Source organism: Ambystoma mexicanum, chromosome 3q (genome assembly GCF_040938575.1).
Source record: "Ambystoma mexicanum isolate Mex_15411 chromosome 3q, UKY_AmexF1_1, whole genome shotgun sequence".
Taxonomy (NCBI): Eukaryota; Metazoa; Chordata; class Amphibia; order Caudata; family Ambystomatidae; genus Ambystoma; species Ambystoma mexicanum.
The window spans coordinates 686,359,754-686,386,324 of NC_090926.1; the positions used below are offsets into that span (position 1 = coordinate 686,359,754).

At 47.0% G+C, this 26,571-nt stretch overlaps 1 protein-coding gene across 2 annotated transcripts in view; it reads left to right on the forward strand.

The window, feature by feature from the left end:
• The window catches only part of MYH10 (myosin heavy chain 10), a 1,173,511-nt gene that overhangs the window by 554,076 nt on the left and 592,864 nt on the right, over nt 1-26,571 (forward strand). For both annotated transcript variants that reach the window (XM_069654592.1, XM_069654593.1), the window contains exon 16: nt 11,812-11,985. In XM_069654592.1, the coding sequence (XP_069510693.1) occupies nt 11,812-11,985 (174 nt within the window). The remainder of the gene's footprint in view (nt 1-11,811; nt 11,986-26,571) is intronic.

The window sequence follows — 26,571 nt, forward strand, 5'->3', positions numbered from 1 at the left end:
TGTGCTCGGGGGTCCTAACTGGTAATGGGAAACATCTCACAAGCACAGGAACCTTGCGGTCCTGTTGCGCTGAGTAACAGGTTTCTTTCAGCAACCTGCCCCCTGCCTGGAAGCCTAACACCTCACAGGCGCCGAGCAGCAGCCCCGTCGCGCACTGCTCCTCACAGGTGTTGTCATGTTTCTCTGTGCTCGCGCTAATATCGAATGTTAAAACACTTCCTGTGAGCACGGCACCGCAATATGTAATAACTTTCATACAATCAATATAGAAAATTAAACAAAAGTGTACTTATTTGTTGCTCGAGCAGCAAAGAAAGAGGATTGAGGTCACAGGAGATAGTTTATTGGACTTGAAGTGTATGAGATTGGTTAATGAAGTCATGTGTTTTGTGAAGCACCAATAATATGGGATACTAAAGACTCAAACTCTATTGGGATTTGTAGTTTATTGCTTTGTTATATATTATATTATTGTTCAGTTACTTTTGCTGCTCAAAGTAAAGTTTGGAGAAAGCAGAATCCGAGTATCTGGTCTTGAAATAGTCTAAAGTCTGTAAAGGTAGGGAGAAAGGTAGAGCAGCCATGCTTTAACTTCAGGAGGGAAGGACAGCTGGTAGGTCCGTTCAGTTAGTCCACGCAATTAGCCAAAGAAAATACCCTCACATTGGTATACTGAAAGAATATACACTTAAGAGTGGTACATATAAACTGTTTCAGGTTGAAATAAGTACTTAAGGTACACGTAGTCCATGCTTGAACCAGTGTATGGTAAAACAAAACAAGAACAGTGTTTATTTAAGGCACGATCCACTATCCAGTGATGGAACTGTACATTTAGTCTAAGGGGAGAGGCTGGGCAAGCCAAACCCTAGACATAGTACAACATTACATTCACATAGATCTTATCAGGATTCACAATGCCACACAAATGATCACAATATTACTAATCCCCTAGCACATAGTACCACAATTGATCCAAATGCACACTATACATTAAATACATAGAGACCTAGAGGGGTAAAAGCAAGCACTTAAGCAACCATACCCAGAGGGCACCAAAACACAGGATTAGTTCAGGATTACAGTGCTAGTCACAAGGATTCCTTGAACTCCTAGAAGAAACAGTGATACAATAGTAGTCACAAGTGAAACAATGTAACGAAGCATTTTCATAAACTGCAAGGTAATGCAGGACTTCTTCATATCAAATCAGGAGCACTAGCTCAAATCATAGTTCTTCGACCTACAATTTCAGGGACTCCGAGGGCACCCAGAAATAATGTCAGTGTCCAGGTAAATACCTGTAAAAGTCAATTACAGTTACAGGTAAGTTTGTAAAGTTCCACATGAAATACAGGACAAAGTCAATAGGCAGTTCTGTGGATCTAGCGATAAGCCATGTAAATCCAGTTCTAACTCACAGGTGCAAAGATGGTGGCACATTATCCCAGAGGACACCATGGAAGACCCCCTTCAAAAGATCTAGCGCCAGGCATAAGACCCAACCCAGCAGCCCTAGGAGGAGATGCAGCCAAGCAAGATTCAGGCACAATGAGAAAATGGAAAACTTTTGGAGGAACACCTGCAGAGATTTTATACCATGGGATACCCTGAGGGTATCAAGAATAAACCACCAACCCTGGTCCCAGAGGTCTACTTCCAGGTGACTGCAGCTTGCAACACTAAGCGGTACATCAAGGTGGTACCAATGGTAAGCAGTGGTAAAATGGCCCAGAAAATAGCCCCATTAAGGGAAGCCTGAGCTGATGAGCAAGGAAGACCAAGGGGCAACGGAGGTGGATAGAAGGGCGTGGGTGGGACCAGCAGCCATACATCCGAGTCAGAGCTTCTGGCACAGAGAAACCACACCAGCCAGTATGGCCAGTATGACCAAACTTGGTGTAAAGAATCAGCAGGCGTAAAAATATTCCAGTGGTTAAGTAAACCTGCGATCTGAACAGAACTGGCCTAAGCCAGCCCTCTAATTATGCAAAGGGTCTTGAAACAAATGTTCTGGCAGCCAGCCAATCAATTCAGCCCCCAAAACCACCCAACCTCAACGAACACCACCATAGGATGTGAAATGGCCATGTCTGAGGCAAGGGGCTTGTCTAAACAAGTCCAAACCATTCCAGAGTGCTGAGCTGGGCTCACCAAGAGCTCATGTCTGCAACAGCCTTTTAGGCCTGCCTTTTTGTTTTTCTGAAACAATGGAATGTCCAAGACACGAAATCCCAAGAGCAGGCTTTAAAAATACATTAGTATGCCAATGGCAGCCCTGGTAAAGCCAAAAGTAAATACCAGCTGCCACTTTCCTACTCACTAAAAACCATTGTGGGTGATATCATCACAGGGCAAGAAAGGGGTGCTTTAAAAAGCACTACTGTCGTATGGCACTTAAGTAGAAGTCCCTCTGACCACAAACGGTCGAAGTTCCAAAAAATAAAATGGAGCAGAAAATATTTAGGTGTCCCTAAAAAGACAGGAGATCTGCCCTAACAGCAGCAGGATAGGTATTATATCCCCAAATATACTCTTTATTTGGAATTACAGATATAGCTACCAATAGTTCAAAATATGTACTTTGTAACAGTAAAGCAGTGTGTATGTATAAAAACAATAAAAGGAGCAAAGACAGACTTTTTCCATTCCTAAACTAAAGGTATGACTATGACTAAACTCATTACCTATAATTCTAAAGGTTGGGGAGTAAAAGGATTCTAGACAATAGTAAAATGTTATGTATTGGTCGTAATCAATACCTAAAATTCCAACAGATGAACAGTCCATATAATCCTCCCCAACCTACGTATTGAAATGGATACACATGAAGACCATACACCTGATGAAGTAAATTGCCTTCGTTAGGGGGTTTAACCCTTTCCCAATGATGCCCAGAGGCCCACAAGTCAGAATATGCTTAAACTTTCACTCAGAGTACAACCAGTTTAATCCCATTACAAATTATACAATGCAACTACCCCAAGAAACTGTATCCTTATACAGTTCTCTAGTAGGAGTTGTGACGAATCTGAGGATGTCGTCCCTTCTCCCTTACGGAAGACCTTTCCCATGGGGTCATTGCTGTGTGTCCACAGTACAATACTCTTCTGGGGGTGTTGCACTGAGGGAGGATCACATGGGAAGGTAAGCTCCCTTTGGGATTGGGGGGCGACTATTCTCAGGAGATGCTGTATTGGATTTGTTTATTTGTACAGCGCTTATACACAAGTGAAGTGCTTCAAAGTGCTTCAAGGCAGGAAGGGAACAAGGGAATACAGTAGTCATTCTTGGGACTTGAAGTTTCCGAATGATCTAACAAAAAAGTAACTAGCGTACTAGGCCTGGCGGCATTTCTCCTACTGCAAGTGTATGAAGTGGATAAGGCGAACCAGATAAGGGTGGGGATGCAAAGGGGGGGGGGCAAGACAGAACTGACTAGGTCTAGTAAATTCAGGTCATACAAGTGTACAGACAGAGGCGCAAGGGTGGGGGCAGAGGGAACAAGTGTGCCCAGTCCAGTAGGGACCAGGGTTAAGTGTGGAGAGGTAACCCCTCTCATGGAACATATGCTGAAAATGCAGTAGTGCTGAGCAAAGTGCAGAGGCCCGGAGGCAAGTGCAAAGACTGGCGGTGGATGCTGGGACCTGTGAGGCTCTGGAGGTGAGCCGGGCTACCAGCCAGCAAAGCTGAATAGAGTTAGGGGAGAGAAAGAGAGCGGAGGTTAGCAGGGGAGAGTGCGGAGAGAAAGTAGAGAAGAGGAAGGTCTTGAGGAGTTTTTGGAACTTGTGGAGCTCCGGCTCAAGGTGCAGAGGCAGGGAGGCTGTTCCAGAGGGAGGCACCTGCAGAAGATAAAGATCTACCCCCAAATCCCTGCTTAGAAAAATTGGCTTGCACACAAAGAGTTGGAGGAGACCGAGCGGAGGGCTCTATAAGGAGAGTATTTAGGAAGAGAGCATTGCAGATAGTGTGGGCCCCGGCTCCGAAAAGCCTTGTATACTATGCAGAGGCTCTTGAACTTCATCCTAGCAGCCAAGGGGGGCCAGTGGCAGGATTTCAACGCGGGAGCGATGCAGTCCCTGGGCCTGAGGCCAAGGATAAGTCTTGCGGTTCTGTTCTGGATGAGTTGTAGCAGACAGAAAGTAGAAGTAGGAAGACTGAGAAAGAGGCTGTTGCAGTAGTCCAGCCTAGAGAGAACCAGAGCTCTGGAGATGGCGAGCCTTTGGGGGAAGGTGAGAAAAGGTAGAATTCCTCTGAGGAGGTGCAGCTGGTAGTGGGACCTTTTTAAAGATGTCTGAGATGTGAGAAGTGAAGCAGAGAGCGGAGTCGAAAATGACCCCCAGATATTTTGCCTCAATAGCAGTTGAGTGCGCAGGGCCAAGGGAGGCCAGCCAGTGCGAAATTGGGAAAGCAGGGGCAGGGGTCCCAGTGAGGACGATCTGTCTTGCATACAGTGAGGAATGAGCGAATATGCCCCTCCTTTAACACCACCAACCCCTTTTCAAGTAGTACGTTCTCCTCTTTGCCCCCTTTAGCTAGAGCTAATATGTTCTATTGTCAAAGAAGGTAGACTAATATACTTGACAGGACTAAAATACCAACTAAGTACTTTGTATCTTGTTTTGAAAGAAGTACTGTGAAGAAGACAGTCCAAGGATCACTTTGGAGGATCAACGTGAGCGGTCTAGCTTTTAATGGCTTGTCATTGGCCCAAACGAAAGCAATAGACCAGCGCAGGAGTTAAAGTGAACTCAGCTGGGACACAGAGAGAAAACGATCCTCTGAGGAGGAACTGCGGGAGCTGTGCACCAAGCGAGCAGATGAGAGCTGAAAGGGAAGCCATGAAGAGAGGAAGGGCAGAACGTGAACCTGATGCAAGCTGGAAGGACCTCTTGCGCTCCTACCATGATGAACCTCTGGGCACCCAAGGCCTCTTGGCAGGAGAGTAAAGCAAGCAGAGGCAATCCTATATTGCGTGTCTGTGACCCGCACCCATGCGAAAGTGAGAGGCCTCAGGGTACAAGAGGATCTGGGACCCTGTAGCAGAAAGAGACACTACATGACAGTACAGCGACTTGGCAAGGGAGTAAAACCAAGCCGTTCAGATCCTTGCAAGTCTGGGACCCTCACCCATATAAGAAGTAGAGAATAAGGGGGTCAAGGACCCTGGAAGTGAACATTTACAGAATCCTGTGCTTGGTAAGGAAGTCTGGCAAGTTGATAGGATAAAAGAAGCGTAAAAAATATAACCGTGTGCATTATCTAATGTCATTTTACCTAAAAGGTTACAGGGGAAAGGAGCACAATCCTAGTCTTGGAAACCTGTATTTTTGCTCATCGTTTGTTTCATCACTTTTGATTGCCCAATGGACTGGAAACGTTTCTGTTCATTGGAAGTACCAGGAATGCTATACTTTGTGAAAAGATTATCCTTGCACAGTTGGTTTAAGAGGTTAGGTTTAGGGATAGAAGTAGGCTTTCGAGACATGACAGTGGCAGACTTTTTAGTTTTGGACATCCTGAAGATTTCACTAGTTATCTTTGAGGCAGGAAAACCCCTCTTGGCTTTAGGGATAGAGGCCTTTTTCCAACCCTTTCTTGATTAATAAGTCTGTACCTAAAGATAGGCCACCATTGTGTCCAAAACTTACCTTTGCACCCTTACAGAGTGCTGGCAAGTGATTTTAATGCTTTAAATCTTTCGAAAATGAGTCATGCTGAAATATTCCAGTCTTTGGCAAAAACTCCAGGGACCCCAGTGGTTCCCAGGTAAAATGACAATGTTGTGTTAAGTACCTTCAAAGTTCAGTGGAGTTTAGAAGTTGTAGAGAAGTACCCCATTACAAATAAAGGTAAAACATCCATAGGCGGAGATACCATTATAGGGAAAAGGCAGGCAAGTACCTGTTCCGTTTTACAGGTGCTGTCAAACGAGCTACCAACCCTATAGGATGTCAAAGGAGACCACCACTCATCCATAAACAAGTTTAAAAGCAAGGATTGAAACCAGCCAGTGAGAGAAGGAAGGAAGTATATTAGGATTTGACGCAATGGATTCCTATGGTGAATCGTTTTTGATGGAGCCTTCAACTTCCCACCACTCCAGGACCAAAGGGACCCCTGCAGGCGAAAATTAAGAAATACCCAAGGACCCCAAAACCCATGGAAAGGTACTCATGGTGCCAGATGCAGAGGACTTGTTTTTTTGGTTTTATGCCAGTGCTTCACGGCAGAGCGCTTAACAAAAATTGAGATGGTAGGTAGAAATTAGTGACAAATTCACAGGTGAAAAGCAGGAAAAAAGGAAAACCATGAAGCAAGACGCAAAGAAATGATGAACCTGGAAAACAGAAAAAAAGCAAGGTCCAGCAATAGTAGAAAAATGCAGGACAACATCAAGCCATCTTGCCACGCCTTCTTAAAGGCAGATAAAGTTGCTGCACTAATGGTGCAGCTTCTGTCCTTCAGGCCCTCTCAGCCTGAATGTGACGTGGCAACTAGATGGCCCCAGGCATGATGGTGACACTCCCGGTCTGGACCATGCATATTCTGGTATCCTCAAAGAGCCAACCAAGTAGGCAGTGCTGCCCCCCACAAGGCCACAATGGCTAAGCATCTAAAAGCGTGGTCGGTAGTGAGGTCACAGATGTCCTCTGTAACAGGCGCCAGGACGACCATTCTCAGATAGGCAGGTCAATGGTTCTGTTGCAGTGGTGGGTCCTCTACAGGAGCTGCAGTGCCGGGTCAACAATGGCAGGCTCATGTGACTCCTGTGTGACACGAGCAGTCCAGGCAGTCAGCTGATTGCAAGGCACCCTTGCGCCGGTAAACTTGCAGGAGGTATGTGCAGCTGGAGAGTGCAAGGCTGACCAAGGCCAGGACAGAGGTTTGCAGTGGTGCCCAAGCGAGTGTCTGCTGTTATCCGGACTTGGCTCATGTGAAACAACACAGTGAGTGCACAGCTTTTTCCACAAGGCAAGTTCCTTACCAAGATGCTTGGACCCTGAGCCAGCGACAACACAAAATAATTGCCTTCCCAGTAGGATTACCAACCAGCTAGCAGGAGAATCAATGACTAGGAAGGCACCTGGGTGACTGAGGAAGACGACCAAACGTATCCAGACGACTTGAAGGACAAAACGGGCAGTCAGACAATGGAAAAGGTTCTTGCAGCGCATGCAACAGTGGAGGCGACCCAAGACGACCCAGGAAGGAGCAGAGGTGAAGTAGTGGCAGCCAACCACTCTTCTGGATGGCACAGTCTCCCAATCTTGATGCGTCACGCTTAGGAAGTTAATACATGGAGGAAACATTGGAAAGGCTCAAACAGTCACACAGAACATCAAGTTGAGCTTGCAAGGAGGACCAGGTGGAGGAGGAACAACCCAGAAAGTCCATCCAGTAGCCAGAAAATGAATCCAAAGCGAGAGGCAAAGGATCCAGGGCTCCGTCATTATGTCCAAACCTGGTCCTAAAATTCAGCAGCTTAGCTTTCTTGCAATTCCTTGAGCAATTTGGCTATGAATGTATTGATCTGAGATGCTTAAGTCAGACTTCCAATCACACACCAGACAGACACACACAGGTTTTGATAGACATCCAAACACGCTGACCCTAAAAACAGACAAACTCTAATGTTCCCCTACATAGTATGTGCATTCAGGCTTTCTGAGGCAGGAAACCAACCTGATCCAGTCAAAACCACTATAGATTGTGCAGGACTGTAGTCACCATGAACCCATGAGTGCACAACAACCCTTTTAGGCCTGTCTCCAGGTTTCCACAAATAGAGGATGGCCCGAAACCAAAGGTAGGACTTAAAAAATACATGAGTACCTAAATGGCTACCATACTGGTGCATTTGGTACTAATGCAGTAAATACGTTTGCCCCTGTGGGGAAGCTAAATCTAAAATACAACTACTACCAACCGACTGCACAAGAGTAGTGTAGGGTTATATAGTAATCCTGGGCCAAAAATAAAGTGCTTAAAACGCACTTCAGTAGACTTCCCTCTGACCACAACAATAAGGTTAAAGAGTCAAGAAAACCAAAAGGAACAAGCAAAATGCTCAGGGGTCCCAAAAATGTGACTGCAGAGCCCCTGAAAATTGAATTTTACCATAACGTCACCAATTTGAAATCACATTTGAACGGTTTACCCTGGATACCCTGGAAGAAAGAAAACCATGCAGTAGCCAGGTAAAACAGTGCAGCGCAATAAACTAAATGATGCAGCTACATAACAGGGTAAGTGATAATATGGCAGTCAATGGTGACAGTTGTTTGTTTTGTGCTTCGGCAGAATATACCAAAGGCATGTTTATTGTAATAAATGTCACCCGTCCCCCCCACCCCCAACTCCCTCCCCTGCTTGCTCTGCTTTTACTCTGGAGTTTAGTTCCCTGACTGCATTTTTCTCATCTTTAATAACTACCAGATGCTCATGTTACACATTTTGTTTAGTACTGGCCCATTTTCTGCTATGCAACATTGGCACACCAGAAATAATCTGCCAAGAATGTCTGTTACATGATGCCTATTCATGCACTGCTGTCAGAAATTAGGGCACCCAGCTTTCAGCAGAAGACACATCAAGCCCTGCTTTTGTTCATGTGGCAAATGCACTTTCCTCATGTATTTTAGCATATTCTATTATAAAACCTATTAGTCACAGATGGAAGTGCCTCTCTCTCTCACTGGCACTACTTCAGTCAGGAGCTCTACATTACATTTATGTGGCGGCGCAGTAATTGCAGTCATCCTTCAAGTATTGCGCAGCCTTGCCTTTTCTAACCTCTTCAAACATGATTGCCAGTAGCAATCTGTGTTAAAGATATTTAGAAAAATGTCACCTGCCATCTTGAGGCAACATGCCTTTTACATGCTCTTTCCCTTTACGATTGCTAGTGACAGTGCTTTCCCCTGCAGTGATTTCCAAAGTCTGTCACTCAAATGTTTCGCCTTAAGGGAGAGTGAGGGTGCTTGAGTGTCGCAACGTAGCACACAAAACTAGTTAAAATCCACCCAAGGCTAATTTTGCCAAGAGGCATATATTTAAAATGTCCACAGCCAACCACCTCTCTGAAATAAAGGATGTATCTGTTATCATTGAATGACAATAGTTCATTAGAACACTCCATTCTGCCTTGCACATTTGTATTTTCTCATTCAATAATTCTACTGTTAAGATAGAATTCCTATTTTGGGTTGTCTGGAGTCCCATTTTAGGGCCCCTCAAACATTTTTGCTGTTTTCCCCATCTCTTGTTTTTATTTTAAACCACTGACCTATTTTTGGTGGCGAGAGGGACTTCTCCTGCAACCCTTTTACTTTACTTTAGGTATATAGTCCTCAGTCGCCCATAAGGTTCACAGTCCCACGAGTGCCTCTCGCCAGCCCATTCTAGTCTTGAGGTGATCCTATCACCCCTATATTGGTTTGAAGGTGTAGAGTGGTGGCAGCTGTGTTTTAGTTTTGGCTTCATCCAGGGTGAAAGTCCTGCTCTCAGACGTTTTTTGTATTTTAGGATTCCCTTTGTTCATGGCAACCACATGGAAATCTTAAAATGACTATTCTGACAACATGGGCTCTTTGTGAGCCCAAATGGCAGCCTCCATATTGGTTGTAACTGGTTTAGACCGGTATAGGTCACCTTTACTTATCTGGGTTGTTTTGCCCTGCTTGTGTAGTTTGCCTCTTAACTACCATTAGTACCTACCTTGAGGTCATGGAACAGTTGATTATTCAACAATCCCAGCCCTATGGGACCCTTTGGTCTGGGGCAGAGATTCTTTGGAAGTCTCTCTACAGGATTACCTATAGACCAATATTAGGGGTCTTCCTGCTTTACTGCCACTTCTTCTGGTGCTTGGGGGTTCTTGGACCAACCTCTGGATCTCTTCATAAAACAGACTCGGCTTCCTTTTCCCCCTACACGTGGATGGCCGCTGACTCACCCATTGACTTCTATGCAACTTTCTACTTGCACTGGAACTTTCCAGTGCCTTCGGGTGTAGCTACCTATCCTTATGCATTTTCCTTACCCCTTCAAACAGTTCGGGGAGTTCTAGACCAAGAACTCGAGTTTTAGTATCTACCATGGAATTTTTATGTATTTCTAAAGTTCTGTTCTTTTCACTTAAAGTAAATACTGACTTACACAAACACTTTTGGTGACTGTTTAACTATTTATTTTGGGTGTGAGTGCATTTCTTGAAAGCCTTCGGCTGTGTGCAACATGTTCCACTCTGTAGCACTATTTTTAAATGTGATGTGTGAATTTGTATCATTTAAATACTATTCCCTGAAGGGCCAGAATTAATGTGGTATGTTGGCCTTGACCTTAGGGGTCTTCATGACTGCTTTTCATGTATGGTAAAATTATGGTAAAATGGCTGGCTCCTTTTTCTTCCCACACCTTGTCTATATGTATTGTTTGCTTACCACAGATATATTTTTCGAAGACCAGGGTTTGCAACCTGAGGCTCTCCACTTTTGGACTATGACTCCATTGACCGCACCATCATTGACTGTGCTGGCTAGGGCTGATGGAAGTTGCATCTGGAGAGCCAAAGGTTGCAGACCTCCGTTTCAGGACAACATGTACTATGTGTTGTGCTGGCACTAGGAATTTGTATCTGCTTTGTTAAAATGTCTGGTTTCCTTTTATTTCCCCTTTGTCACTATATCGTGTGTGCCTATCTGTGATAGTGAGCCCACATTGAGGTTTTGAGGGTGTGGGTAGTCCTCAAAGTCATTACTGTTTGTTACATATACTGTATAATTTAATACTGTGCATCGTTCTTAATTTCTACTTTGAACTAATAGAAATCTGTATGTTTAATATTATAAATGTATTTTTATGTGTGTTTCTGTGTGGTGTATTTTCTGTAGATGTGTGTAGACTAATTGTACCTTGGTGTCAACCTGCTACCCCTTCCTGAGAGTTAATGACTCCTTTGATAGGTTTGGCTTCATTTTTGGTACAATGTTTTGAATTTGGTGTTTTTGCACTTTATCGGTCAGCACTGGATGAATAATTTATATTCAGTATTTTGTATGATTTGTAGCAGGAAAACATGGGACCAGGCAATGCATCAGCATTGATGCATGACCGGTGTAGGATCTCACAATGTACTGTAGGATGTTGTCATGGAAGTTCTAACATGGTTCATTGGGGAGTTGAAGGAAGGATGATAGGACCGAATTAGGATTTGGGGGTTTATTACATGCAACCAGCTGTAAGGAAGGAATACATGTGTTCATGGCAAAATAATTGTCATTAACTTTACAAAGCTAAAAACCCCTATGCAAACAATCCGCCATTGACTGCGCGGGAAATGTTAATTTGAAGGTCAGGTTTGATCTTTCTGGCTGCTGTCTCTAGTGTAGACTGCTGTGGGTCAAATGGTGCACGTGGAAGTATACAGCACATGTTTTGTGTCACAAAGTATTTGTTGGCTACTTTTGTTGCAAAGTGGAGGTTTTCACACTTCTTTATTGAAAGTATATCTTGCACCTGTGTTAACTTGTTGGACAGCATGCAAAATATTTATATTTCTTCCCTGAACCATAGTTTCAATTTTCTTAAATATTCTTTAGGGAGGTGATATGGCCTAGTGGCTCAGTTAAGTGTAAAGCAGAACGACTCAGTTCATATAACCTGCTTCCCTATTTGTGGTTCTGGACAACTCACTTTGCTAGATGTGTCAGTGGATGGACAGGCCCAAATGATCGAAAGTGCTGTATATTTAACTGGATGTTCACATTATTTTCATGAGTCCCACACTGTCTTTTTTTCTTGCATTAGGCTAACCCGCCTGGTGTCTTGGCATTGCTGGATGAGGAATGCTGGTTCCCCAAGGCCACGGATAAGACGTTTGTTGACAAACTTGTGCAAGAACAAGGCACTCACTCTAAATTCCAAAGGCCGAGGCAGTTGAAGGACAAGGCAGACTTCTGTATCATACATTACGCAGGGAAGGTAAGTCAGGAGGGCAAAGTGCAGATTTTGGAGCATCTATGATTGGAAACAGTGTGAAGGTAGAGCTCCCACTAATACCTAGCAAAAGCCATGCGTTAAATGGTCTTTTTGTGTCATTTGGGTTGTTATCTACATTGACTATCTAACTGGGCCTGGAGGATAGCCCAGGGATAACACGCTTGTCTTGGATACAAGGCAACACAGGTTTGAATCTCGGCCTATGCTTAGAGCCTAATCTCTAGTATTAAGGTCATTATAAAAATGAATTAACCAACTCAGAAAGATGCTTGGCAAATGATTTTTAATGTAAGCCACATGTGTGATTGGAATGCAGCATGAATTTGAAACTGAAGCATAAATAGGCCTCATGTCGTTACTTTGTGAATTTCCAGAATTAGAGCTCAAGAAAATGTTAGTATAAAATATTGTTTCATAACCAGTATTCTCTATTATGTTTGTCTTTTATACTCTGCATGTCACCACTGCAGTGGTCTTAAAGTGCAGAATGGGGGCAATGAGGCTTGGGACTGTAACTAAGAGCAAAATGTTAAACCAGTGAGTTAATTACCATTATATTGCACTGAGCATAACTATTGGTGAACGTAGATCTATCTTTGGCAGAATTCACCAGAGTACGTTTTGAGATACAGGATTAAATATAAAAATTACATTCATCTTGATTTCCTGCTAATTATAGTGGGCTTAATTCCTGGCAATCTGACCACTGGGTGTGCAGCCCTAATTGGAGTCAGTTACAGATGATTTCCCACCTCTTCAACTGCCCCCAGAGAGCATTGGGCAACCGCAAGATTTCTGATAAGAATTCAAAATGTTTTTTCATTTAAGGTTTTGGGGCTGGACATTCGGGGCCATATTGGCAGTACTTGGCTGCTTGCCTTCCTGCCCTTGTTTGGCATTGTGAGTGCATCCCACAAATGAAAAAACGTGCAATGAATGGAGGCCTCCTGCAAAATGGAGTTGAGGGCACCGGGGCTGCTGCCACTCATAGCCATAAGCAGGTTAGGCCAATTTGGAGTGGTGGGGGCATCCACTGCAGGGGTATCAATTACACCCATGAATCCCACTTGGCTGCGTCCGATGGTGGTATAGTGTCATTTGGTGCGATTGCAAACCATGGCATGTTTGAAGAAATTCTCAACCCTTCCTGCAATTTGTTCTTTGTACTCATTCATTGGGAAGAAAGGAAGAGTGAAACTACAATGAACTACTCATTCATTGTAGTTTCATACTGTGCACTGCCGAATATAAATCTGAGCACTGCACTGAGCTGTGTTCACTAAGAGATTGTGACACAGTTGCGCTCCGTAACTGCCTTCAGGCCAATTCTGGGTTCCTTAAGCACGACAATACTGCAAGCAGAGTGAAATAGAAGAGAAAACGTGTTTTTGAATACCAAACTGATCAAAAGCCGACATTATTTGATAAATCAAGCTGAATGAGAACTTAATTATCAGACCAGAAGGGTGTGATTGTATGTATGTGGGAAAGATTAAAGGTCAGCAACAAGACCTGGCAATAATTTGAACGACGACTACTACCAAAGTCAAAAGAAAATTGTACCAAAACAAGTTGAAAAGAACAAATCTTGCCAAAGCCAAGAGGGCCATTAAGAATCCTAGTGTTTGTAAAACATATTGCACATATACAAAGAAGGTCATAAGAGAAACTGGCTTAAACCCACATTGCCAAATCCACAGAGGTGTAAAAGTGGAAGAGAACCATTGTCGGCAGTTTCGTAATGCGTAAGAGGGAAAACAGAGTGGCTGGAGGGCTGCCCGTCTGATAGGAGGTACTCAGGAGGAGTGGAACATAACCTGCATTGTATGTAGCAATCACCAGAGTGTAATAAACCGCACCAACGTTTCTTGTTTTCCCAAAAGAAATACGTAAACTTGATGTTGTCAAACAAGTGACATTGCTAACTTGTTGGAAGCTAACTTTTACCACAGAAGTACTTGTAGTTAGTAGTTTTATTCTGTCCTGGCAAAAGTGTACACCAGGGCAGAGAACTTTGTAGTAGTAGGTCTGGCAGGTGAGTGGGCCAGGAGGAAGTGATTGACGTACTGTGATCAGAAGTTTTGAAGAAGTAGTTCCAGAACCAATAAGATGTTTTTCGAATGGATTGTGTCCTACCACATATTCCTCATCTTTGATATTTCCAATATCCAGCTTGAGTTGCTTCTGAAAATAAATTTGGCAGAGGGCGCTGTGCGTCGATGGAGTCGACTCCATGTCCCTCAAGGACCTCCGTCTCGAGGATGATGTAATTGAAGGCATATATAGCACGTGGAGCACCTATTGGCTTCAGTTCCGTTTTTCCGAGTATGCTTCCACTTTGCGAAATATCAGGAAATGTCTTTGTCTTCGGGACAGACAACCCCGAAGACGGGGTTTAAAAAGTGCCAAGACTGCGATGCCAAGATGTCACTGACGTATATGCATTGGGTATGCTTGTTGTGTCTCAATGTGGAGCTCAAGACCTCAGCCTGATCAAAGTGTCCGTCGATTACCAGAAGAGCTCTGACGGAGCGTAAGTGGAAATTGGCGATAGGTAGACTCCCTAAGAAATCCCATTCGACTACCCAGTCGAAAAAAACGTCTTAAGACGAAGCGAGAGGCGACTCTCCTCGACAGTCACACAGTGGCTCCCACCACTCGTCATCGAGGAAGTCGAAGAAAAGGTATCACAAATCGCCTACTTAGACGTCCTCGTCTGACTCCTCTCCTGAGAGGACTGTATCTTGTCCCACTAAGGCTTCTACTCCAACTGAATGGGGATCATTCAGGCAGGAAATGCGTAACATTTTCGAGAGCCAGAAATCTTCGAAGCAAGTAGGCCATGACCCTTCCGCACCTTCTGAAGTCGGTAAGGGAAGGCGTGTGCCAAATCCTAGGCGCCCTTGAGCCCGGATACGAAGGCCAGATTCCCATCGAGAGCCGTCGAGGCCTCATCACAATGAGAAATCGAGGAATTCTTCAAGCCGTAAGTCAAAAGGCAAGTCTATGTCTAGGTCGTCGACGCCATTGATGCCATCGGTGCCATCCACGCCGAAAATGTCTTCATCAAAGACATTGACGACTCCATGGGCATCTGGCTCGAAGCCTTCAAAGCCATCTTTTTTTATTTGTTTATTTTTATTTTATTTGTAATGCACATTGATAAGGCCGTAGGCATAAGAGCGCAAGGACACACAGATAAGACAAAACAGATTAAGACGAGAAGGCAGGTCAAGTGTGGGCAAAAGTGTCAAGCAGAAAAGGAGCGCCTCATAGACGCCTTTACCTGAAATACAGAAAACCTTTACTCGTTTACCAAGGAAGGATTTCTTTAAGTCTCTCACTTCAATTCATGAGGACAATGAGCCATCTGATTATAATGATGCACCCTTTGGTTTGCAGTATGGCACACCAAATGACCCTGATAGTTTCATATCAGAAGAATCCAGCTTGAGAGACCTACATGAAAATTTACAGCCAGCCAGTGGAGTGGACACTTCACCGGAATTGGAGTTTGGAAAGCCTGAATCAGATGAGCAGGTAGATGCCTCTTACAGGCAATTAATAAAGAAGGCAGTGGATTACATGGCATGGGGCAGACCTGCCCTTGCATTCGAACAGGATGACCTCACATCTATCCTGGACAAAGATCCTCAAAGTATCCATTCCGGGCAACACCTAAACAAGAAAATCTACGCTTGCTACAAGCCGCACGCGTCTGAAGACCTTTCCTTGTCTGTATGTCCACTCCTCATCGACGGGGTGGCAGCAGCTGTGCTCCACTTGAAGCCAGCCTCGACATCCTCCACTGCAGCATCTCTGATCCTTTCCAAGGAGGACAAGCTTCTTGATGCCATTTTCCAATTTGTCTCTTCAGCTGCGTCAGGCTATTCCTGATCTTATCCTGGTGGCTGCTAATGTCAAGCTGTGGAAGGAGCTTGCCGGGTTTCAGGAATATATTCCTCCTGATGGGCTTGAAGACTTTAAGAGCGGCTTATCCGATGCCTGGGTTCTGGCGCACAATCTACTGGAGGCCTGCGGCCCATCATGTAGACACTTCCGCTCTGGGCCTTATGATCGGAGTAGACCTCTCTCGCCAAGCATGGCTGCATGCTATGAAGTTTTCAAAGGAAGTTTAGGACAAGGTGTGTGATATCCCCTTCGAGGATAAGGAACTGCTCCACTCCTTCACTGATGAGGAACTCACCTAGACCAAGGCAAGCATGCACACTGCCAAGACTGCCAAGTCATTGGTGGTCCTTGCCAAATGCCCAGCAAAGGCAACTTATACTCGGAGTTTGGTGTCTCAAACGAGGTCCTTTTCTGATTTCAGAAGCTTTCAGGACCGCTGTGCATGCCGGGCAGAGGCTCCTACTGGTGGCCCTCACCGTAAACAGCAAAGGCAAGGTGGCTAGTTTTTCTCTCGGCCAACAGCCTCCTCTTCAGCAACTTGTGGTCTTCCTGCCGATAAACCATCTAAATTATGTTATTCATAGGTTGCACGAGACTCCGGTGGGAGGACGAATTTCGTCTCATTTGGAGGCGTGGCATACCATTACATTAGACCGATGGGTTTTGTCCATCGCCTGGGCGGGCTTCCACCCCCCCCCCCTCAATACCCCACCCTCTCATCCTCCTCTTCAGCAGACTAGGTCGCCCTCCCTCAGAGCCAAGGTACAGAAACTTCTAGACCTCAGAGCAGTGGAACCTGTTGCCTTGCAGGAGCAAGGGGAGGGCTATTACTCCCGTTTGTTTACCTTGCCCAAACCCAATCCGGCTGGCCTGCGCAGTATGCTCAACCTCTCCAAGTTCAATCTCTTTCTACACAAAGAGAAATTCAAGATGATTACGCCCTGCCAGATAAAGTTCTCTCTCCGGAAGGCCGATTGGATGCCTACATGCATATTCTGATCTGGAGCCCGCATCGAAAATATCTGCGCTTCTCCGTGGGAATGGAACACTTTCAGTATCGTGTGCTTTCGTTTGGTCTCAGCTCAGATCTTAACAAAGATGATGGCGGTCCTTGCAGCATTCGTCAGACTGCAGTGAGTTCATGTATATCCATACTTGGACGATTGGCTCCTGCGCAATAATTGCCCACAGACTGCTACAGCCAATCTTCAGTCACTCATTCAGCTCCTGTTTCATCTTGGGCTGTCAGTGAACTGGCGGAAATCATTGATGACGTTTGCTCAAGACCTGATCTTCCTGGGTTTCCGTTGGGATACCGTCAGTCCCAGAGTGTTCCTGATGGAGGACAGGATTACAGACCTTTTGACCACGTGCCAGCTCTTCCTGCTGTCCTCCCACTTGTCGGGCTGGTGGTTCCAGAAGCTCCTGGGCCTCATGGCCTCTTGCATGTTCGCTCTACGGAAAATGAGGCACACTCACCTTGCTCTTAAGAGCTGCTGCTCCTAGGCTACGGATCCAGACTCCAAGATGAATACAGTCCCATCCTGCATGCCGGTGGATCTTAAATGGTGGTCGTCCGCCAGCAACCTTTCAGTGGGCACCTACTTTCAGGAGCCCTGCCCACAAGCAACGGTTACTATAGACCCCTCCATTCTGGGGTGGGGAGCGACAATGCGTCACCTCGAGGTGTACGATTTGTGGATGCCTTAGGACAGGCAGTTCCGTATCAATTACCTAGAGCTCGTGGCAGTTTTTCTGGCGCTCAAGGCTTTTCGACCCTCTATCACCAACTGTGTGGTTTGAATTTGCACAGACAATTAGCAATGTTCTACATCAACAAACGAGGGGACACCAAGTCTCACCCTCTGGTGGACCTTGCTATCCAAATTTGAAATTGGGCCGTCCAACACACTGTCTGGCTTCAAGCTGTGCACAATACAGGTATTTTCAATGTGGCTGCAGACACCCTCAGCTGCCAATCTGCAGTGAGTTACGAGTGGGAGAACACTGATGTTCTCACCAAGATCTTCCAGCAATGGGGTTCTCCAGCTGTGGACCTCTTTGCGACCTCATTGAACCGGAAACTACCTCTTTATGCTTCCAGGGATGGGCTCGGAGTGTCTTCGTTGGGGGACGCTCTCGAGATCCTGTGCGACAACATGAAAGCTTGCGCTTTTTTTCCTTTGCCACTGATTCATCGGTCGCTCTGGAAACTCAGGAGTAGCTCCATCTGCACTCTCCTCTTCATGGCTCCTTGGTAGCCAGCCAGGGTCTGGTTTTTGGAACTGCAGCACCTGTCTATGTGCTCCACGATCAGGTTGCCGCAGATTCTCGACTTTCTTCAGCAGAGCAATCGCCAGTTGTGGCACCCCTGCCCACAATCCTTCAGCTTGGCTGCCTGGTGCCTGAGTTCCGATCATTAGCACAGTTCAACCTCTCCAAGGATAACATGCGTATAATTCGAGCGTCACGCAAGCCCTCCGAGAACTCAATACAGAAACAAGTGGCTCTGATTTTGTCATTGGTGTCTAGCCAAAGAGCTTGATCCCAGACAGGCTTCTATTGACTGTGTCTTGTCTTTTGTGTTTGACATTGCAGGCTTTGGCATCCATGTCTTATCATGCAGGACATACTTATCCGCCATTGCGACTTACAGTTGCTCTTTTTCACTGGCAAACCCAGTCATCAAGAGACATTTTGTAGGTCTTCATCTTTTTCTGCTGGTTCGGACTGCTTTGTCATTAGCCTTTTGAACCCATGGCCGCTCCCGACCTCAAGTACCCTTCACGGAAGATGTCCTTTTTGATTGCGGTAACATGTGCAAGACGAATAAACTAGATTCAAGCTTTGTCGAATATCCGTTCCTAATTTACCACAAGGATAAGGTTGTGCTTTGCACTCTTCCTTCCTTCCCAAAGTGGTTTCTCAATTACACTTAAACCAGTCAATATCTTTACCGGTCTTCTTCCCTACCCCGATCTCCGATGCCGAGAGGGTTTTACAAAATGTAAAAGTCAAATGCGGTCTGAAGTTCTACCTCGACAGAACAAACCAACTTAGAAATTCTTCACAACTCTTTCTTGTGTTTGGTGACTTGAAAGGGAAACCAGCCTCGAAAGCGTCCATCTCTTGTTGAATAGCTTCATGTATTTCCGAGGCCTACAAAATTCAAGGCCTTCAGCCCCCAAAGGGCATTCACGCACATCTGGTCTGCGGCAAAGCAGCTACAGTTGCCTTCCAAAAATACGTCTCTTGGGCCACATGGGCTTCCCCATCAGCTTTTTGCAGACAACATTGTATTGACCTGAGCTCCGCGGCTGATGCCCCATTTGGCCAGGGAGTTCTTAAGAATTTGTTCCAATCCACCCGTATTTCCTATGGTCGGTGCTTGGAAATCTCCCACAAGTATGGAGGAATGGGGACAGGAGTATGACAGTTACTCACTGTAGTGACTACCTTACTCTTAGTCCGTAGTCCCCCTTTCCTCCATACGCCCGCCGGCCCCTGTAATAAGTATCCTCTATTGTTGCTAAATGGTCCTGGACCTGGTTATAGAAAAGGACTGAAGGGATTTTTTTGATGCTTTAAAAGTGCTACGGTCCCATCCCGATGGCTGAAAATGTCCCACAAGTATGGAGGAAAGGGGACTATAAACTAGGAGTAAGGTAATCACTACGGTATTAGGGAGAATTCTCCTTCTAAGGCTAATTTCCCTCACCTAGTGAGTCCCCCAGCAACTTTGCTGGATTTCTGGAGTTTATTTTTCCACCTGGTAAGAGTGAACATCCTTTTTCCACTCTTACATGTGTTTTGGCCTATGTGTTTTTACTCATTGTGTGATCTTGGGCACTGGAGCACACCACTCCAGGTGCCCCTGTTCTTGTGTGGGTTAAACAGCACCTTCAGTGTAGTAACCCAGGGTTGTCTTTAAGACTGCCTTCTGACTCCATTTCGCTGGGGCTGACTACTGTCCCCCAGAGAAAGGTAAAGTTGCCATTTACTTTACCTAGTCACTTTTTATACAGACCCAGTATACCCCATCCTACATGGAGTACTGGAAAGGGCTAATCTATACCCCTTTTCTGTCTGTACCTCCCTGAGCATTGTTTCGCTCTTTTAACATTTAGACTCAGCTGGTTGCAGTGGTATCTACCCTATCTTTTCTACCGCGATTATATTAGATAAACGTGGCAATGCTTTTGGCTATTTTAGCAGCCTTAAGCATAAACCCGCTTGACCAAATTGTCTCTCTTGGCTCCGGTCGGGTTTATTCGCCATTTCTTTTTGTTAGTCATTCTTGTGTTTTACTTTGCGAAGCAAACTAGGTTTGCCTTCTTTGTTCACCGTCTTTTGGCAGGCTTCTGCAGAGAAGCCCTCCTCTTGGCACCTGGGTGTCTAGGTAGACTGTATGTGGGGAAGGGGTGTAGTCACCCCCTGCACAGGGTATCCTAGGAAACCCAAGTCGCACTTTGCCATGATTGGCTGAGGTGGTTGTCCCGGCTGGACAAACCCCTGCTGTGTGATTGACAGCCAGGCAGTGTGAATGGGGGTTTTACGCTTAAATGGCAGGTCTCTTGGGCTAGAAGTCAGAGTCACCAACTAAAAGGAACCGAAGAGAAGCGGAGAGAGCGACGGCTGCTGCAACTACCCCGTCCCGGTGAAGCCCTGCTGCAGTCCTGAGCTATCTACCCTTCCACGACTAAGAGGAGATCCAGTCCGGAGTCTTCTTCCCTTGAGCCTGGTGGGGATAACCAGCTCATCTTCTTCAGCCAGAGGTCTCCTTCGTGGTCGAAATCGCTGCACACTGCTGTAGTCCCATAAGTATCGAGGACAGGGGACTATGGACTAGGCGTAAGGTAGTCACTACGGTGAGTAATTTTATCAATCAGGGACGTTTTTGTACACACTAGTATCAGAGTTTTTCCCTGAGGGAATAGGATAGCGTAACTGACAAAGGAATACGCGTCTCATAGTGGCTAGCCAAAAATGAAGAACACTAGCAACGGAACGGGAGGAGAACAGCACAGCTAACGAACACAGAAGTGGGAATGGCAGACACTGGGAAACGCGCTCAAACACATGGGCATACCAAAGCGTTGTTGAGCACTAGACAAGTAACGTGACTTTGTGTTGTCCTGGTAAATGTAGTTCCATTTCCTAGGTGCCCCCAGTAGCTGCCAAGTTCTCCTGAGTGGTATCTATTTACACAGTGTTGTGGCCCGGAACTGTGAAAATCTTCCAGTGTCACATCTTTCTTTTGTTTACAAATATTGATGTTGGTCTCATCTTTATTTCATGGAAACCCTATTGCAATTTCCTGTATCAAAGCACCTCTAGCCTGAACCATTTCCAAAGTCTTCACTAGTGTCACACGTTGGCACATCTCGGCTGGCATTATTGGCCCCAGGAGCATATTCATATCGCCCCACAAGGGATTGTAACATTTAATCAGCAGCCCAGAAGAGCCTGGTTAGTTTGACAGCTACCAGAAGCTACTTTTGGCTCCCCAGGAATATAGATGCCAAACAAACGGAACAAACACACCCATGTGAATCTGTGTGTATTTGGGCAATCTAAAAAAAAATATTTGGGCACACCTATACAACATTAAAAGCGTAAGGGGTCATAAATAATGGACAAAATAAGAAGTCTGCATCTTATGTGGAGAGTTATATTTGCGTAACACCATGTTCGAGGGGATTGGGTCCTCCGACGTATTCTAGATCTATGACAGGTAATCGCCACAGCTGTGCTGCTTCGGCAACATTTTTTCTGCGTCCTGCTGACGTCACCGGATGTTATAAGTAGGACGCACGACGCCTGTAGCCTCAGTTCCGTTTTTTCCGCGAAGGTGTTCACTTCGGCGATTTCAGCGCGCTCGGTTCTTCTGAGTTGTTCTATCGGTTCTTCGAACCTGTTTGTCAAGATTTACATGATGTCTTCATCTTCTTCTACCCTGCGGCCGGGTTTCAAGAAGTGTCGGGACTGCGGTTCCAAGATGCCGCTGACGGACCCGCACAATGCCTGCCTCTGGTGCCTCGGTGAGGACCACGCCACAGATGATTGTGACGATTTCCAGTCGTTAACTTCGAAGGCCTTGCGTGAGCGTAAGAAGAAGCTTTCTGTCGGTAAGGTGTCCAAGCCCCGGAAGTTGAAATCCACTGGGCTTTCGACTGACGATTGGAGAAGCGACTCTCCGCATCGTCGGCGTAAGTCCAGGGGGTCTCGGTCCCGGAGTGGGTCCCGACATTCCTCTGCCTCTTCGAGGCACTCACGAAAGCGCCGTCATCGGTCGCCTTCCTCGTCCGAGGATTCCACCCGTCGGCGGGTTGCTTGTCCCACCAAGCATTCCACTTGTGCGGAATGGGAATCATTCCGTAAGGAGATGATGCCGATTTTTCAGTCACAGGGCTCCGTTCCGTCCGCGCCGTCGAAAGACACCAGTAGAGAACTTGCTAGAGACACTGTATATACGCCTTTGGGCTCGAGCGGTCGTCGCGATCACCGGGAACCTTTGAGGTGCCGGTCGGACAAGGTTGATCGCTCTAGCCATGCCCGCTCCAGGTCCCGGTCCTCGACGCCATCGAGACCGTCAGAGCCTGAGACCGTCGAAGGACTCTCTCGAGGCTCTGCCTCCGAGGAAGCCATCGCTTCCATCGGCGCCGAGGCTGTCGAATCACCTCGAATTGCCTCTAAGCCTGTGTCGAAGCCATCAGTGCCACGCTTGACGCTGATTCCGTCGACGCCCTCAACGCCTTTCGCGGAGGATTTCTCGGAGGTGCCCCAGAGACCGGTGGAAACCCTGAGGGAGGCTCTGACCAAGTCCAAACACGTGCCCTCATCCAGGGATTTATTCCAGCCTCTTGACTATATTTCTGAGGTGGATGAAGGGTCCGATGATGGTATGGTTCCTGAGGAGGTTCCCGATTACTTATTATGTGGTCATAGCCAGTTAGAAGACCTGCGTCAGTCTTTGCACGACGCCAGTGGTCTGGATACCTCCCCGGAGGTTGAGTTTGGCAGGCCTGAGCCGGGTACGCATGCTGAATCCTCATACCGGCGCCTCATGTCGATGGTCATGGAATACTTGGGGTGGTCTGCGCCACCAGGAGATTTTCTGCAGGATGACCTGACAGACATCTTGGACCAAGGTCCACCAACTGACCCAGTACTGCCATTCCATATGGCCTTGCAAAGAAGGGTGGCTGTGGCTTGGACTTCTCCGGAGAGTCATCTGGCAGTGGGCAAGTCTTTGCTAAAGAAATACCGTCCTGCCAGTAGCGACCCCAGCTACTTACTACGCACCCCACTCCGGAGAGTTTGGTGGTGCAGGTAGCTACGTCCCCGGCAAAACAGGCGTCGTACCCTACCATCCCTCCTGATAGGGACGACAAATGTTTTGATGGCTGGGCGAAGAAAGTGTTTTCTTCAGGGGGTATGGCTTTACAGGCAGCCAACTCTGTGTGTGCCTTAGCACGTTTGATTCATACTCTGTTAAATTGTGTCTTTTTGGCTGCTGTACATATTCCCGAAGGGGAGGAACGGGATTGCTTTCTTGTTCTTGTTCAGGATGGCAAGGATGCCATGTGTGAATCCGTTCAGTCGGGTCTGGATGTGGCAGATTGTGTCAGCCGGTCCATGGAGGCGAGCACTGTAATGCGCATATTTGCGTGGTTGCGGAAGTCGGGGTTTGCTCCTAATGTGCAAGTCCGGCTTCTCAACATACCCTTTGATGGTGAACATCTTTTTGGCAGCAAGGCTGACGAGAGCCTTGAGAGGTTGCAGACCTCCAAAGCTGCAGCAAAGTCGTTGAGCACTGCAGTTCGCCAACCTCCACCTTTTCGTCCTAGGGGACAGCAATGGAGGGGAGGTTCCTTTCGATACTACTCTTCCTTTGGTAGATCGAGAGGGGTTGCAAGTCAAAGGGGCCACTGTAGGAGTACCAGAGGTGGAAAACTGGGTACTCGAGGTGCCAAGACCGCTCGGGCAGTTGCCTCTTTACCCTCAGGCACTGCCCCAGCCGCTTCAGCTCAGTCATGAGGCCATGTCCCATGGTTCGCCGGTTGGAGGAAGGCTGGCGCAGCATCTTGTAGAATGGCGTGCCATTGCTTTAGATGTGTGGGTTCTGGAGATCATAGCCCATGGCTACTGTCTTCCTTTGCGGCAGAGGCCTCGCAACAATCCACAAGGGAATCTCTCTTTGAAGAGTCCGGATCTGCTCCTTGCGCAGGAAATCAAATCCCTGCTGGAGAAGGGCACCATAGAACTGGTGCCTGTAGTGGAGAGGAACAAGGGATGGTATTCCCCTTATTTTTTGATTTGAAAGAAAGACTGGGGATTGAGACCCATCATGGACTTGCGTGGTTTGAACAAGCTCCTCAGGAAGGACAAGTTCAAGATGGTTACTCTCTCTCTAGTCCTCCAGGCCCTTTAACTTCAGGACTGGTTGGTGTCTCAAGGACGCTTACTTTCATGTGCCGATCCATCCCAAGCAGTACCTGAGGTTCGCGGTTGGCGACTCGCACTTTAAGTTTCGGGTCCTGCCGTTCGGATTGACCTCCGCCCAAGGGTTTTCACCAAGCTCATGGTGGTGGTGGCAGCGTATCTCAGGAAAGGCGGGATTCACGTCTGCCCCTACCTGGACGATTGGCTGATCAGGGCGCGCTCTCCCGAGCAAGTTCTGGATCTGTCAGTCACCTGCCACTCCCTTCACAAGCTGGGCTTCTCCCTCAACTTAAAGAAGTCCCACTTGACGCCAACTCTGCGGCTCCAGTACATCAGAGCAGTGCTCGACACAGCCCTGGGGCAGTGTTTCCCCTCCCCAGGTGAGGGCTCATCACATTCTGCAGATGGTGCACAAGTTTCAACATGCCCAGAGTCTCCCGGCGTTCGAGTTCTTGAGGTTGCTCGGCCTCATGGCATGCTGCATTCTTTTGGTGCCAGAGGCCAGGTTGCGGGTGAGATCTCTGCAATGGGCTCTCAAGATGCAGGGGTCACAGTCCTCTGGTAGGATGTCGGACCCCGTTCAGGTGCCGCCCTCTGTTGCCCAGGACCTTCTGTGTTGGGCCGTCAAAGGCAATCTGATGAAGGGGGCTCCATTTTGGCTACCCTGGCCGGGGGTGACGATCGTGACGGACGCATCCCTCACGGGATGGGGAGCTCATGCCAACGAGTTGACAGTCAGCGGTCGTTGGTCTCCGTTGGAATCCAGACTCCATATCAATCTGTTGGAGCTGAGGGCTGTCAGGCTTGCCCGGAAGGCTTTTCTGCCGACTGTGCGAGGGAAGAATGTCCTGATTCTGATGGACAACACAGTGGCCATGCACTACCTCAACAAAAAGGGGCTGGCAGGGTCACTTCCTCTGAGCAGGCAGGCGATGCAGCTCTGGTTCTGGGCCATCCAGCAGGAAATTTCGATCTCGGCAGTTCATCTGGCCAGAGACAAAAACGTGACCCCGGACGCTTTGAGCAGGCAGAGCGCCATCTCTCACGAATGGGAGCTGGCTCAGGAGATTGTCCTGGAGATCTTTGCCCTTTGCGGGACCCCACAAGTGGATCTCTTCACCTCCAGTGGCAACCGAAAGTGCGAAAGGTTCTGCTCGCGGGAATTTCCTCTAAGAGGAGCCTTAGGGGACGCGTTCGTGGTGGAGTGGTCCTTCCCACTGCTGTACGCGTTTCCTCCAGTCCCCGTCATCCCGCAAGTGCTGCGGAGGTTATGGAGGTTCGGTTCCCGGATGATCCTCATTGCTCCGGCATGGGCCCGGAGAACGTGTTACCCGGACCTTCTCGACTTGTCCATCTGCCCTCCACGCCGTCTTCCCTACCGAGACGATCTGCTCTCACGGGAGGGGGGGGGTCTGGTTCTCCATCCAGAGGTCAGATCCTTCAACCTTCACGCTTGGCTTCTGAAAGGTTGAGGTATAAGGATGGGACCTCCCTAAAGACGTGATGGAGGTGTTGCTTTCGGCCAGACGGCCTGCAACAAAGTGCCTGTTGGAGACAGTTCTGCGACTGGTGCAGGGTAAAGAATGTGGATGCTTTTTCATGTGACATTCCTGTGGTTCTGTCTTTTTTGCTTTCTTTACCCCACAAGGGCCTGCAAGTGGGTCGCGTTAAAGGTTACCTGGCGGCGCTGTCTATATTTAAGCGCTCGTCTGAGGAGTGTTCTTATTTCAAAATTCCTTTAATTTCTCAGTTTCTGAAAGGGCTCACTAATGTGTTTCCACCGTCTCCTTTCCAGGTGCCCGGTTGGGATTTGAACCTTGTTATAAAATTCCTAATGGGTGCTCCATTTGAGCCTTTACCTTCTTGTCCTTTGAGACTGTTAACCCTTAAAACTGTATTTTTAGTTGCGGTTACTTCCGCTCGCAGAGTGAGTTGCAGGCACCTTCTGTTAAGCCACCCTTCACGGTGTTTCATAAGGACAGGGTTGTCCTTGGGGTTCGTCCTTCCTTTCTTCCGAAAGTGGTGTCGGTATTTCATTTAAGCCAGAAGTTCATTCTTCCAGCATTTTATCCTCCTGCGCGTCCTGGTAAGGAAGAGAAGAGGCTCCATAGATTGGATCCTAGGATAGCTTTAAGTTTCTACATTTCACGCATGTCCCGGGTCAGAGTTGACGATCAGCTCTTTATAGGATACGCTGGAAGGCGTTGGGGA